The 15,881-nt window shown below is 50.5% G+C and overlaps 1 protein-coding gene across 5 annotated transcripts in view; it reads right to left on the reverse strand.

Moving 5' to 3' along the window:
• Window positions 1–2,543: 2,543 nt before the first annotated feature.
• LOC125448129 (phospholipase DDHD2-like) overlaps window positions 2,544–15,881 on the reverse strand; it is a 33,868-nt gene continuing 20,530 nt past the window's right edge. For 3 of the 5 annotated variants that reach the window (XM_048523185.2, XM_048523183.2, XM_048523186.2), the window contains exons 10-17: window positions 10,721–10,810; window positions 10,386–10,481; window positions 9,826–9,990; window positions 7,994–8,149; window positions 6,516–6,618; window positions 5,518–5,685; window positions 3,723–3,885; window positions 2,544–3,069 (exon numbers count right to left, since the gene is read on the reverse strand). In XM_048523185.2, the coding sequence (XP_048379142.1) occupies window positions 2,988–3,069; window positions 3,723–3,885; window positions 5,518–5,685; window positions 6,516–6,618; window positions 7,994–8,149; window positions 9,826–9,990; window positions 10,386–10,481; window positions 10,721–10,810 (1,023 nt within the window). In that variant the 3' untranslated portion in view covers window positions 2,544–2,987. The remainder of the gene's footprint in view (window positions 3,070–3,722; window positions 3,886–5,517; window positions 5,686–6,515; window positions 6,619–7,993; window positions 8,150–9,825; window positions 9,991–10,385; window positions 10,482–10,720; window positions 10,811–15,881) is intronic. The other 2 variants (XM_048523184.2, XM_048523187.1) reach the window with 2 other exon arrangements.

The raw sequence follows: 15,881 nt of genomic DNA on the forward strand, positions 1-15,881 counted from the left end.
AAGAGTTGGAGTGGGGGGGAAGAGGTAGAGCGTGCAAGCAGGGCTGAGAGAAGAGTTGGAGTGGGGGGGAAGAGGTAGAGCGTGCAAGCAGGGCTGAGAGAAGGAAAAGTAAGAGTGGCAGCAAGGGTTTCCCTGTTACCCCCTCCCCTTCCTCCACCCTGAGCCCTGCTTGCCTTTAACTCCCACTACCAGGGCCAGGGCCCTTCTCTCTGCCCCTCCCTTACTTCTCCTCCAGCCAACCCCCCCAACCATTTCCTACACATCCTCCTACTCCCACTGGGGCACTGCCTCCTCTAATCTTTCTACCTTGCTTTGCCTAGTCTCAAACCTGTCTTTAATTCTGACACATCGCTGGGAGGTGAGCGTGCATCCTTTCAGCCACTCCACCTTCCATACTTCCAGGATATTTCGAGCTGATCCTTAACATCGCCATTGCCTTGCTGATCTGGAAATAGGGGGAACTGCTGCACCCTGGCTGAAAGGGGATTTGAACTTACAACCTCCTCTCTCCCAGTCACCTCCCATCACAGACCCACACTTCCTGCTCACTGAGCCACTCTAATTCCTGTCCTTTATAGTTAACGCTTCCATTCTCCACAACATCTTTCTGACTCCACCTTTTGTCTCAATCCATCTTGAAAAATTAAGACAAAGTTTGAAGTGTGGGAGACTGTGTTTGAAAGGTTTGCCTGCCCATCTCCCTGCTTGGTTCAAGACTTCACATTTCAGATCTAGGACCATGCAAACACCTCGTAACCTCCTTAAAACCACTGGCCAGATTTGAAAGAAGCACCTCCCTCCAACAGTAAAAACCAAACACTTTATTCACACATACATAGAGGAAAGCTTCTCCCTACGCCTCAGTCACTCTCTCTCAATGCCTCCATAGTGAGGAGAACTGGCGATGGGGAAATACTGCACTGTTACAGACGATTCGGTTTCAGGCAAAGTCATTACATGTCACAGAATCACAGGATTGTTCTGGCACAGAATGAGGCCATTCAGCCCATTGTTTATCTCATTGCCTTTTGACTAATGAAGGCAGACATACCGAATGCCTTCTTCACTAGCTGTATGCCTGTAAGGAACTATAAACCTGCACCCCAAGGTTTCTTGGTTCCCTAGAGGCCTACCATCAACTGCGTAAGTCTTTGCCTGGTTTCCCTTACCACAATGCAACACCTCGCATTTATCTGAATTAACGTCCATCTGCCGCTCCTTCACCCACTCGAGCAAGGTCCCTTTGTACTCTGAGGTAATCTTCTTCACTGTCCACTAGACATCAATTTTGGTGTCATCTGCAAACTTACTAACCACACCTTCCATGTTCACATCCAAACCATTTACTTAAATGGCAAACAACACTGGACCCTGCACCACTGGACACTGGCCTCCAGTCCAAAGCACACACGGTCTCTTACTTTCAGGTCAAATTTGCAACCAATTGGCTAGCCGCCCCTGTGCCCCCCCCCCGATCCCATGTGATCTACCATGTGGAGCCTTGCCAAATGCCTGGCTGAAATTCCATACAGACAGCACCTACTGCTCTGTCTTCACCACTCTTCTTGGTCACTTCTTCAAAAATCTCCGTTCAGTGAGACAACTTCCCACGCTCAAAGCCATGTTGACTATACCTGATCAGTCCTTGCCTTTCCAAATAAGTGTAAATCCTGTCCCTCAGGATTCTCTTCTAAAACCTACCCACTGCTGATGCTAGGCTCAAATCAGTTTATTGACATTTACAACATGCTGCCCTGCTTTAACACTTTCAGATGGAAGCATTCCACCTGACATCATAACTGAAGTTTTGCACTCAAAACTCATACATTTTTGGCAAAATTCATTGATGGGACATGAGCATCATGGCCTGGGCCAGCCTTCTTGCCCACTGCAAGTTGCCCTTGGCTGTCATGCCCATTTCAGAGGGTATTTCAGACTCTTTCATGTGGCCGCAGGTCTGCAGTCACCTGTCGGCCTGGTCAGTGTCAGGACGGCAGATTCTCCATCCCCAGATAATGGTCAATAGCATGCACTGGATTCACCAATCCACGGTGGTTACACAGTCGGTGATTTTGGGACCACGAAAAGAAATGGGGTAAGTTCACAACGGGACAAGGAGAGCAGCCTGAAAGAGTAAAGGGAGTGCAGATGCAGCATGAAAAAGGAGGACAGGAAGATTTCCTGAAGTTTATTGGTGGAGGGATCATACAAATTGTAGGGGCTAGACCAGAGTCTGCAGTTCCAACATAACACTGCTCAGAGATTCCACAAAGCCAGTATGAGACTGAGAAAGAGTTGCACTTGGTTCCCCTAACTGTCCATTACAACACCACCCCGCACCCCCAAAACACACAGACACCGGGTGCTGCATTTCTCTTTGGAGTGCGTACGGAGCAGGGAAGAGAGCGCAGGCCAATAGCGGTCCAACTGGGAAAACTCGTTGGAATGTAACTTTACTTGGAGTTACATTTTCCAAAGCTTCAATAGGAAACTCATTCATCAAACAAGACAACTTCCAATGATCCTCCTCAAACATGCTCCTCTTCAAAGTGCCACTTTAATGTGAATGAAAGGTGTAAAAAAATAAATAAGTCTGTACAGATTGGTCCTTCAAGAGCCACAGAAGGTGACCCACAGCTGTCCACAGCCCATCAGCAGCATCCAGGATCAAGCCAGTGATTGTACAGTTGAGAGTTTGTGGGTGAGTCAATCCCCTCGCCCCCTCACCTAGAAGTCCGAATGGGAACAAACTTGCCGTTTGCTAAGCTACTCAGATAGATTAGAGAGGTCAGCTCCCACAGGTTGGCCATCAGACCTGGCCTCAAAGCCTGTGGAGAACACACAAGACAGGGTCTACACCAACTCAGTGTTCCTCCACCAGAGAAAGAAAGGTCACCCCAGGGTGTCCATGAGAACTGCGCCAACACCAGCTCCAAGGTGACCTCTCCTGCCTTCAGTCTGGTGGTGGCTCGCTGCTCCAAACCCCGTCAGTGCTGCACTTGTTCCAAGGTGACCCCCAGCGTTTGGTAAACTTCCTTCAGAATTAACAGTGCGGTGTCTTCAGACTCCCTGGAGGGACCAGACAACAGGAATAGCTCAGTTCCAGGATGAAAGAGATTTTAAACAAGAGGGAAACGACAGAGTGGTGTGTATTAAACTGATCAATGGTCTAACAATATCTCAGAGGTTGTCACAGAGACACAACACTGGAAAGGTTGACCTGGCTCTTGGGCCAACTTGTCAGGATTAGGGACAGGCAAAAATCGACGACAACATACATTCACGCAGGGCCTTCAATGCAGGGTACACGATTAAAAAACATAAGCTAAGCTCCTCCTCAGAAATGAAGGCCAGATGAACATGCACAGCGATCGCACAGGCAAGGGGAACTAGGGGAAAAGCGAAAAAAAAAGGCAGGGGAGACTGGGAACTGGGGGAACAGAGAAAAGAAACCATGCAGGCAGGGGGACTGGGTACCCGGTGACTGACCAGGAGTCGGATTGGACAGCCCCAGGAAGGGGCAGCCCAGTGGGTCAGTGACCTCAGTGGTCTAGGGGACAGCTACAGGGTCTGGTAGACAGGGGTTTCCAGAGGTGCTCCCTGTTCAGCCTCATCACCTGATCAGAGCAGAGAGGATGCCAGTCAGTTGGCTCTTGCACTGCCTGCAATTCCTTCCCACCCACCACCAGCCCCCAGTCCTTCAGTTCACACGGTGCCCTTACCAGTAGCAGAGGTGACTCTGCAAGGCAAAGAGATACTCGTTGAAACTCTCAATGGGCTTCTCCTGCAGCACATAGTCAATCCGGTGGCCTCCATTTAGCATTCCGATCTTTACCTGCTCCATCTCCTCCTGCAAGGGGCAGCTGCTGTCTGTCTCCTCGCCTGCTTCAAGACAAACATGGCAACGTGTCAGTCAAGACGACCTCTGGTCAGAGGCTGATCTGTTGGAGTGCCTGTGGGAGGATGCACAGAGACACACACACACACACACAACCATCCCCAAACCCAACAACACCATCCACGGCTGTCCAGTTCCAAGCTACAGTGCATAGACAGAGCTTACAACCCACAGGGAGCAGCACCCCCCCCCCCCCACCATTTGCAAAAACATACATACATGCAGCACCTGTACCATGACAAGGAGTGTTATAAACATACATATCACAACGAGCTATCAGATATTTAGCAAAAACCTCTTGGTCGAGGAAGGATGGGTGGGGGGGTCCGGGATGCTGGTGGTGCAGCTGTGTGTTGGAGTGTGAGGGGGGGGCCTGGACAAGGGTTAGAGCAGCAGGCAGCCCGCAAAGTGGGTGAGGATGGTGCAGAGCTGAACACAGAGTCGCCCTGAGATGGTACGGATACACAACTCCCCCAGCTTGAAGGCTGTCTGAGCTCTGAACGGGGGATCAGTATTGATAACAGCAACAGGGTTACAGAGTGAGACTGGCAGCCATTGCCCCGTACCCTCCCCCAACGACTGACTGTGGGCACATGGGGCAACAGGGCAGCCACTGTGTGCCCATATCCCCAACAGGAAGACTGGGAATGTGTGGTTCCTCATTGTAACCCCCTCCACCCTCGCTCAACAGGCACTGGGCCAAGGCCAGTGCGTTCAACACAAGCAGCTGCTGACCCACTGCTGTGTGCTCCCCACAGCGCCCCAAGAGGCAGGCAGGCATACTGCACGTACTACTGAGCCCTGCGGCTGGGAAATCTCACAGACCAGAAGATGCAGTCTTCGGTTATTCAGCCCAACTATGCTGTTCCCCCATTCAGTGAGATCACAGCTGATCTGATCATCCTCAACTCCACTTTCATGTCTTTGCCACATGCCCCATCATTCCCTCATTAAACGGACGAGATGCTGGAGGGTCTTGACGGGGAGATGTCGAAAGGTTGTTTCCCCTTGTGGGAGAGTCCAGGACTAGAGGGGATCATCTCAGAATGAGGGGTCACCCATTTAAGAGGGAAATGAGGAGGAATTTGTTCTCTCTGATGGTAGAGGATCCGCTGAATTCTTTACCACAGAGGCCTATCGAGACTGGATCATTAAGTATTTTTGCAGCTGAGGTAGATTTTTAAAATCAGGTTTTTAAAAATTTTCTTTTCCAAAGGAGACTGTGCAACGAGTTGGCTACCGTTTCACAAATCATGTTTGTTGGAGCACACTGAGTTGCAATTCCCTCATCTTCTGGAGGAATGACTGTTTGACAACAACATTTTCGTTGGCTCCTGACCAGGGAACCACAGCTTCTGTGGGGCCACAACCGCAGAGAAACATTGAGCCAGCGAGACAAAGAAATCTCTCTGTTTTCCCTGACTCAATGTATCACAAAGTCTTGCTATCTTCCATTCATCTCTCTCTCTGTCTGTCCCTTTCTATCTCTCTCTCTCTCACACACACACACAATAACGGCATTTGCAGAGAGAGACAGCGAGAGAGAGAGAGAGCGCGAGAGGGAGGCAGCAAGACAGAAAGGGCGGCAGCGGTGCAGAAAGACTGGAAGTAGGCACCACCTTCACTATCCTTGGCTGCTGACTGGTTGGCTGACATTGCAGCCGTATCCGGCAGCAGTTGTGGCATCGGGGACTGGATGCGAGTAAACGATTGCCAGGCGTTCCTGAGCGAACAGAACAGGCCGTTCTTTATGTCAGTGCCCATGCGTGTCAGGCTGTCCTTCAGTTCTGTTTGGAGAGAGAAAAACAAAAAAAAATCATCGTGGGTATCCAGGAGAGAGACTGTCCGTCACACGCCAAATATGGATATGACACCAGGGACAGACAGAGATATACAGACCCGCCCGGACGCACGCACACATGCGCGCACAGGAGGGACAAAGCTGGGTTGAGAGCTGGCTACAAAGATCCAGCCCTGCTGTTGGACTGGGTGTCCAGCTCAGACAGTAGAGCTGAGAGGAGTACAGGCTCTAAAGGCGCTGGGGGGTTCCTGACTGTCTGACATCGTTATACCACTGCATGACAGAGAGGCTGTGACCCCAGTGCTGTGCTCACCAGGGGTGGGCAGTCTGGCCATGCCCACCGCCCATTCCCTGAAAGACCGGGCGACTTCACCCACACAGACATTCGCGAGTCTGCCTTATTCAATGTGCAGTCGAAGGGAGCCTGGTGATTGGAACAGGGAGCCTGGTGATTGGAACAGGGAGCCTGGTGATTGGAACAGGGAGCCTGGTGATTGGAACAGGGAGCCTGGGTGGGCAGTGAGGAAATAGCACCAATTGGGTTGCTCTTTCCAAGAACCAAAGAATGGGGAAAACAGCTCAACAGTGTGCCCCCCACCTCCAGTCCTGGTGGACTGTACATCCTCAGGGAGAGAACTTGCCCAGATACGGGAAACTGCATGCTGAGGCTTGCGGTGATGGGGGCGGGGGGAGCTTCACCATTTCCATACTCGCTGACAGATGTTCAGTGGAGAATCATTGTGGGTCTGCCTCAGGTTGGCAGGTGGGACCAGCCCCTGCGTAGTGGGGCTTGCAGGCAGCAGTAGGGGGCCTTACCCAGGTGCATTCTCTTCCTGCCCTTGTGGTGAGGGATGAGCATTGGTTCCAAATCTAGATCTGGCACAATCATGGGTTCAATCCTGTAGGCCACGGGGTCAAACTGCAGCAGGAAAGACAGGCAGACAGACACAAGGTCAAATATATTCACCGTGTGAACACCCACCCCATCCCTCCAACAGCCGTCATGGAAAGCACCATTACCAACTAGGGGAGGCCAGCTGGTAAAGGAACATCTCCTTCACTGACCAGGAACTCATCACCATCTAAACACTGTGGCTTCAAGGTCAGGTCAGAGGCTTTTTCATTCATTATTTCATGGGGTGAGAGCATCACAGGCTCGGCCAGCAGTTAGAACTCAAACCAGAAAGCAATTGAGAGTCAACCTCAACGCCGCAGGTCTGCAGTCACACGTAGGCCAGATGAGGTCAGAAATGGCTTGAGTGAACTCGGTGGCTTTTCATAACAATCTATACTGGATTCATGGTCACCGTGAGGTTTTAAATTCCTGATTTTTTATTGAATTCAAATTCCACCACCATCTGCCGTGGCAAGATTCAAACACAGGCCCCCAGAATATGACCCCGGTCTCTGGATTAACAGTCCAGTGATAATACCACGAGGTCATCAACTCCCCGATATTCCCAGCTCGGAATCCTGTGGCAAGAAACTCACCTCCTGACTCCCAAAAGCCTGTCCCACCATCCACAAGGCGGAAGTCAGGATTGTGATGAAATACTCCCCACTTGCCTGGTTGGGGAAGCTACAACAACACTCATGAAGCTTGATACCACCCGGGACAAAGCTGCCCCCCCCCCCCCCCCCGCTTGATTGGCACTGCACCCACCAACGCTCAGCAGCAGCAGTGTGTACCATCCACAAGATGCGCTTCAGGAATTCACCAAAGATCCTCAGACAGCACCTTCCAAACCCACAACCACTTCTAGCCGGAAGGACAAGGGGCAGCAGATACATGGGAACACCACCCCCTGCAAGTTCCCCTCCGAGCCACTCACCTTCCTGACTTGGAAATATATTGCCGTTCGTTCACTGTCACGGGGTCAAAAATCCTGGAATTCCCTCGCTATAAGGGCATTAGGGTCAACAGCAGCGGTTCAAGAAGGTAACTCACCCCCACCATCTCAAGGGGGCCACAAGGGACAGGGCAATAAATGCTGGGCCCCTCCAGCGACACCCACACCAATCCCAGGAGGACTGCACTCCTGCACTGGACGGAAAACAGCACTAGTGTGGCTCCGTACGCTATGGATGCTGCCACACTGTGTCGCTTGGAAACTCCTGAAGGGCGACTGTGGGGACTCACGCTCATCCAATTCTCTTTGTCATTCACATGGCTGCAAGTCACAGAGACAGGCACTCCCCGACACCCACCACCCCCCCCCAACCCCTTCCAACGACCGACTGGATCCTCAGGCCTGAGGAGGTATCTGACGTGAGTCGGTGAAGCAGATACTTACAGGATGATAAATGTTGAAGAACCTCTTGCATGTTGGGAAGGTGTAGTTCGGGTCAATCCTCTTCAGGCCTCGGACAGTCAGAAACATTCCAATTGGCGAGCCAAAGGCGAAAAAGATGTCTGGCTCAAATCTGATCCGGGGGTAATTCACCGAAACCTGTGGTGTGTGGGGGGCGGGGGGGGGGGGGGGGGGGGGCAGCGGGACAGAGGGAACAAACATGCAATCTTTTTACAACACGGTCCGAGAGGTCAGCTATGAGCCGCCCAGGCCGGAGAACCCACTTCTCCTTTGCTGCATTCGGAGTTCCCGATGGCTTCCCGGGACGAGGGGTCAATACGAGAGGGACGACCACCTCGAGGAAGGACGGGTGATCTCACCAAATGGCGGACTGTCCTCTCTGTGGGGTTGGGGGGTGGGGGGGGTGGAGTGGGGGTCCTCGGCAGTAACCCCCTCACCAACCCAACCTGGTCAATTCCGTTGGAAAAAGGCATCAGCCGGAGCTCACCTTGGGAATTCTCTCCCCCGGGAAAGCTGTGGATCTTCCATTGCGAAGGATGTTCGAGATCATCTTCCATGAGAATAGGTTTTTGACTGAAGCTGATGAGGGACCAGCAGCACATGGACCGAAGGCAGCTGACCACCAGCTTACTCCAGGGGTGGGCAATAAATGGTGGGTCCAGACAGAGACACCCACATTCCCGGAGTCAATGGGAAACATACAGGAAGTGGAGCCTGTCCCAGGGCTGGAGGAACATGTTTTCCTAAAGGTTCGTATCCCTGCATTCACAGCCAACAACAGCAAACTCAAACAACATAAACCAACAGATATAGTCCATGTCAGCACTCCCCGTGGATTATACCAGCTGGATGTGGGGACCGACAGTAACCTCTCCAAAGTTGGCGAGGACTCTGAAATTGGTGTCGTGCCGAAGAAACAAGGAATTTGCAAAACGGTAGGTTCGGTGAATGGGCCGACATTCGACAGAGAGATTTTAATGCGGATAACTGCGAGGCTAGCCATTTCAGTCAGGGGAAGAGAAAGGCGAGACGGAGAGAGCCTGCAGAACGCTGCACAGCAGACTGAGCTGGTTGCCCTCTCACATGAATCACATTCATGTAGTTTCCCGGTACAGCAGGTAATAAGGGAGGCAACAGAACTTCAGCATGTGTGGCAAAACAAATAGAACATTAAAATAGGGAATGTGTTGCCGCAATGGTGCAAGTCACGAGTAGGACTGCACCTCAATATTATGTACAGTTCTGGTCCCCTGGCAGGGGAGGTATGCAGTTGCAGTTCAGAGCACTATCACGAGATCGATTCAAAAACAAAAGGGCTTGCCTTACAAAGAGAGATCGAGCAACTCAGGGAATACTGTCTGCGGTTCAGCATAGTGAGAGGAGATCTCATTGAGGGACATCGGCTGCTAAAGGAGGGTGACAAATCAGATGTGGAGTGGGCGTTACCTCGCGTGGTGCAATCCAGAGAGAGAAGGTCATGGTTTTTAGGATGGGTGGAGAGGGAAGGAGATTTGAAACAGAGATGAGGAGGAGTCACAGACAGTCGTGAATCTCTGGTACTCAGTGCCCCAGAGTACAGTGGATGCTGGGACACTGAGTAACATAAACGAGGTGACACAGAGAGTTAGTAATGGGTTGAAGCGTTTTGGAGAGCGGAGCAGTAAGGTGGAGTTGAGTCCGAGATGAGATCAGCCATGATCGTATTTAACGGCTAAGCAGGCTCAAGAGTGAGAGACGGAGAGACAGAGGGTGAGAGAGACTTCCGTGCTTATCCACCAGCTGCTCAGCACTGACCGCCAAAAGAGAGAATTTACCTGACCAATGCCGACATCGAACTGCTCGTAGCTGACCGAGGTGACGCTGCTGGTGGAGAGTGGGCGCTGGGAATCCTCGCCACCGCCTGCCCGCTCTCTGGCTTGGTTGCTTTTCTCAGGAACAGGCCTCGCTGCTGGCTCACCCATCTGCTCCTGCTTCTCCTGCTGCACAGCGGGACAAGACCCGGTCAGTGAGGAGAAAGCTTTGCACAGCAAGAGGCCGCACGGTTACCCCATTGCACCTTCCCCCCCCCCCCCCCCAATCAATGGGGTGGTGTGGGAGGGCATTGTGTCCCCTACCCACTAGGCTCTCAATTCCCCCCCCCCCCACCCCGCAAAAGCCCTGTCAGCTGCTCCCCCTGGTTTGACAAACCCAAGTGCACTGCCAGCTCCCCACTACTGAGTTGGTTTCAGTGGCCATTTGCCACTGAGTCCTAATCAAAGCCAGTTCCCTCTAGCTCCCGACCCTTCACCCCAGTGCAGAGGCAACTCGAACATACACAGCGGGAAACGCAGGCCGAGTGCCTCAGCCCACAGTGACACAGCAACCCTTAGTGTACCTGTACGCCAGCCAGCTCCCTTCCCAGGCTCAACATCTTCTTCCTGGGCCCCAGCGGAATCCCCAATTCCTTCAGCTCAGCATCCGAGCACATGACCTGAGGACAACAGCACAAGCAACACTGAGGGAGTGGGGAAGTGTTTGCAGACCCCTCCGCTGAGCGGCGGGTACGGAATCTCCATTAGGATGCAGAGGTGGACAGAGGATCGGGGGAAGCAGGGGGAGAGAGGTGGGAGTGACGGCGAAAGCAGCGGAGCTGACGTGAACAGAGTGAAATCAAACCAAAAAGCAGGGGAGAGAAAACGAAAGCTGTGAGGATGTGCAGGTAGGTCTCACCAGCGACTCCAGGTCCAACTTCTCCCTTTCCAAAACGCTCAGGAATTCCGAGAGTCCGTGCACCTTCAGAGCTTCCTCCAAACTCATCTCCTGGGGGAGAAAGGAGAAAATGCTTCAGCATTGTGCTCCAACCTGACCAAGAATCCTGTCGCTGAGTACCTTAACCTCAGGCACACACAGTACGGAGGTTGAGCAACAGCCAGGTTATCAATGGCGAGCAGTAGGCGATCACATGAACTGCTTCTGAGAAGGTAATGGATTCAGGGGAGGAGGAGGAGGAGCAGGGGACAGAGTTGGATGGTCAGCACGATCATGGTGAATGGTTCGGTTGCCTCAGAGGGCCGAACAGCCTATATTTCTGTGATTTCAGCAGCGATAGTTCACTGCAAGAGAGGGGTTCAAGCTGAAGTTCGATAAAACATGCACCAACAGACGTCCGTTGGGCCCCTCAAACCTGTTCCGTCATTCTGTTGAAACCCCTCTAAAATCCATTTCACAGCTTTTGGCCCACAGCCCCCACTGCAGCCTCTCCAACAAGGTCACCAGCGCTCTCCCAGCTCAGAGATCAAATTCACAACTGACTGCGCAGGCTTCGGGGCAAGAATCCTGTACTTCTTTGGCACAGGGAACTTTCACCATGACCATGTCCCGATTTAGCCACAGGAACCAGCTCCGCTCCTGTTGGACCATCTCGATCCATCGGTAGGGCCATCCCACAGCAGGGTGAGCTCCGCCACAGACTGGACAGAAATCCTGAATCCACCACACACAGGATGGGCATCGGAACCAGTGCCATTAGCTCCGATTGATCCCCACGGGAGAGACCCAACGCTCCACCCAGCCCCCTCAGAACCTGGGCTGGTGCAGCTCCAAACCATCTCCCATCTGTGGATAGCATTAGTGAAGATGGCAGTGTTTTTTTGACAAGAATTGCTTGATGCTGTTAGAGTCAAACAGTCATACAGCATGAAAACAGACCTTTCGGTCCAACCAGTCCATGCCGAACATAATCCCCAAACTCAACTGGTCCCACCTGCCTGCTCCTGGTTAGTATCCTTCCAAACCTTTCCTATTCCTGTACTTCTCCCAATAGCTTTTAAACTGTCTCCACATCAACCACATCCTCACAAAGCTAATTTCACACATGCAATCTACCCTCTGGGTAAAAAAATGTGCCTCTCATACCTTCTTTAAAATCTCTTTCTGCTCACCTTCGAAATGTATCCACTGGTCTTGAGATCCCCCATCCTAGGGAAAAGACACCTGCCATTAACTCCATCTACACCCCTCATTATTTTATAGACTTCTATCAGGTTGCGTCCCAACCTCCTACGCTCCAGTCAATAAAGTCCCAACCTTTCTTTCTAACTCAAACCTTCTATACAGAGCAACTTCCTGGTAAAGCTTAACAGGACCATCTCCAGTTTAATAATATCTTTCCTATAACAGGGCGACCAGAACGGGACACAGTGCTCCAGAAGAGACTTCACCAAGGTCCTCTACAGCCTCAACTTAAATGTCCGAACTCCTATACTGTAAGGACTGCGCAATGAAGGCAAGTGTGCCTAACGCCTTTTTAACCACACTGTCTATATGTGAAGGAAACTTCAATGAATTAAGTACCTCAACCCCGAGGTCCCTCTGTTCCACAGCACTACCCACACCCTACCATTAATTGTCAAAGTTCTGTCCTTGTTGACTGTACCAAATGGAATAGTCAGTTCTGGTTTAATCCATTAGTTCCATTCTCGTGCGGTCTAAGAAAAATCACACAATAGCCGCACCATTTAAACTAATGGGGCTGGAATCGCATGCGAGCCAACACAGGAAAGTTCACGTTCTACAAATAGTGGTCGAAATTCTTCAATCACTTTAATGCCAATTCAGATTGAACAAACACACATTAGGGCAGAATTGACTTTGCCTCACATTTATCCAGACTGAACTCTATCTGCAATTTTCCAGCCCCTTGACCGATTTGATCAAAGTCCCTCAGTAAACTTAGAGGACGTTCTTCACTTGTCTACTATGCCACGAATTCTGGTGTTGTCTGCAAACTTACTGACCATGCCTTGTATATTGTCATCCAAATCATTTATACAAATGACAGATGAAAGAGAACCCAGAATCGATCCCTGAGGAACATCGCTGGTCACGGCCTCCAGTCCAAAAAGCAACCCTCCACCATTACACTCTGTCTCCTGCTGGTAAGCCAATTGTGTCTCCAATTGGCAAAGTCACCCTGAATCCCACATAACCTAACTTTATTAATTAGTCTACCATGCGGAACCTCGTCAAAGGCTTTACTAAAATCCAAATAAACAAGGTCTACTGCTCTACAATCAGCAATTATAAGACCATAAGACACAGGAGTGGAAGTAAGGCCATTCGGCCCATCAAGTCCACTCTGCCATTTAAATCATGGCTGATGGGCATTTCAACACCACTTCCCTGCACTCTCCCTGTAGCCCTTGATTCCTTTTGAGATCAAGAATTTGTCGATCTCTGCCTTGAAGGCATCCAACGTCCCGGCCTCCACTGCACTCCGTGGCAGTGAATTCCACAAGCCCACCACTCTCTGACTGAAAAAATGTCGTCTCATTTCAGTTTTAAATTTACCCCCTCTAATTTTAAGGCTGTGCCCACGGGTCCTAGTCTCCCCGCCTAATGGAAACAACTTCCTAGCGTCCACCCCTTCTAAACCATACATTATTTTGTAAGTTTCTATTAGATCTCCCCTCAACTTTCTAAACTCTAATGAGTACAATCCCAGGATTCTCAGTCGTTCATCATACGTTAAACCTACCATTCCAGGGATCATCCGTGTGAATCTCCGCTGGACACGCTCCAGGGCTAGTATGTCCATCCAATCATTTTTGGAAACCTACTTTAAAAACTTAATCAAGTTTGAGAGACATTATTTTCCTCTCAAAACATACTGACTGTCCCTCATGAATTTTTGCCCCTCAACGTCCATAAATCCTGTCTTTCATAGTCACCTCCATCAATTTACCGAAGTCAGACTCACGATCTATCGGTTCCCTGCTTCTCCTTACAACCTCTCTTCAAGTACGGTACAACATTAGCCACCCTCCAGGCACCTCATACATAGTTATAGATGATGTAAAGATTTCTGTAGGGGGTCCCACCATTTCCTCTCTTACTTCCCACAACATTCTGGGATACACGAGATGAGATCCGGTGGATTGGCCATGATAAATTGTCTGTAATGTCCAGGTTGGGTAGTTTAGCCATAGGAAATTCAGGGTTACACGGTTTGGGTCTGGATGGGATGCTCTTCGGTGGGTCGTTGAGGATTGGATGGGCTGAACAGCCTACTTCCTCACTGTAGGGATTCTATTCTATGATCTATGAAGATCCCTGAGATTCATCCATCTTTACATTCTCCAAGACCTTCCAAGCTTACTCTTCTACAATGTGAACTGTTTTTAAAACATCCAAATTTATATCCCTGCGTTCTCTAGCCTCCATTAAAACTTACATGAAATATTCATTTAGTATCTCTCCCATCGCCTGGTGTTCAGCACAAAGACGATCTCCTTGATCATTAAGAGGCCCTACCTGCTCCCTCGTTATCCTCTTGATCTTAATGCATTTGTAGAATCCCTCTGGATTATCCTTAACCCTTATTTGCCAATGCTCTCTCCTATCCGTTCTGCCTTCCTGATTCCTCTCTTAAGAATGTCCCTACACTCTTTATATTGATTAAGAGGTTCAATGGAACCAAAGTTGCCCATATCCGAAATGATTTTTCATTTTTGACAAGAGCCTCAATATCTTTATTCATCCACTGTTCCTTATCTTACCAGCCTTACCACTCTAACAGGAACAAAATGCTTCTGAACTCTCATCATCACAGCCCCCATTCCACACACAAACGACCCTCTGTGTCAAATATTTGCCCCTCGTCTTTTTAAAAATCTTTCTCCTCTCACCCTAAAAATACACCCCTGTGTTTTGGAATTCCCCATCTTGGGCGGGGTGGGGGGGGGGGGGGGGGGGGGGCGGTGTGGAAATCACGTACCATGAACCATGTCCACACCCCTCATACAAGGTCAGCCCTCAGCCTCCGACACTCCAGTGAAAAAAGTCCCAGCCTATCCATGTAACTCAAACCCTCCATTCCTGGCAACATTCTGGTAAATCTTTTCTGAACCCTCTCTTGCTTATGAATATCCTTCCTCTAACGGTAAGGCTAGAACTGGACACAATACTCCAGAAGAGGCCTCAATGTCCTGGACAACCTCAGTTTTGTTGGTACATTTGGGATTTTATACATTGTTCGTCAACCAAATCATAAACACAGCTTCCTTGATCGGCAAACCCAGGAGAGGGACCTGACACACAAACTCCTAGCTCAGAGGCAGGGACATGACCCACCCCACTCCACCAACTCCTGGCCAAGCGTGACAACATTGTGTTCCAGCCCCAAGTCAAGTCTGCAGCTTGCCCCGAGGTGGGGGGGGGGCGGGCCTGTCTGCTCCTGGCTGCTATAAAAGGTGTGAGGTGAGCACCTCCAACAAAGGTCCCACTGACTGAGCAAAGAAATGCGGAAAATAGGAGCTAGAGTAGGCCATTCAGCAGTTTGAGCCCGCTGTGCTGTTCAATACAATCATGGCTAAGCATCCAGCTCAGTCCCCTGTTCCTGCCCTCGTAACCCACACCCCCATATCCTTTGATCCCTTTAGCCCTAAGGAACATACCTTCTTGAATGCTTTGGCCTCAACTGCTTTCTGTGGCAGAGGATCCTGCAGGCTCCCCACTCACTGGATGAAGACACTTCTCCTCATCTCAGTCCTAAATGACGTTCCCCACATCCTTAGACTCCGACCTCCATTGGGAACATCCTCCCAGTGTTTCCCCCTGTCCAACTCTCTCAGGATCATCTTTGTTTCTACGAGACTGCACGCACCACAAACTCAATTCTGAGGAAGGGTCACCGGACCCGAAACAGCAACCCTGTTTTTTATTTTGGCCTTCACAGAAGCTGCCAGACCTGCTGAGCTTTTCCAGCACCTTCTGCTTTTGTTCCTGATTTGCAGCATCCGCAGTTCTTTCGGTTTTTAAAATCCAGAAAACCCAGTCCGCGGCCCTCTAGATGTTTGCCAACCCCAGCGAAACCCCTTTTTCCATAAACCTA

The sequence above is a fragment of the Stegostoma tigrinum genome, chromosome 40 (genome assembly GCF_030684315.1).
Source record: "Stegostoma tigrinum isolate sSteTig4 chromosome 40, sSteTig4.hap1, whole genome shotgun sequence".
Taxonomy (NCBI): Eukaryota; Metazoa; Chordata; class Chondrichthyes; order Orectolobiformes; family Stegostomatidae; genus Stegostoma; species Stegostoma tigrinum.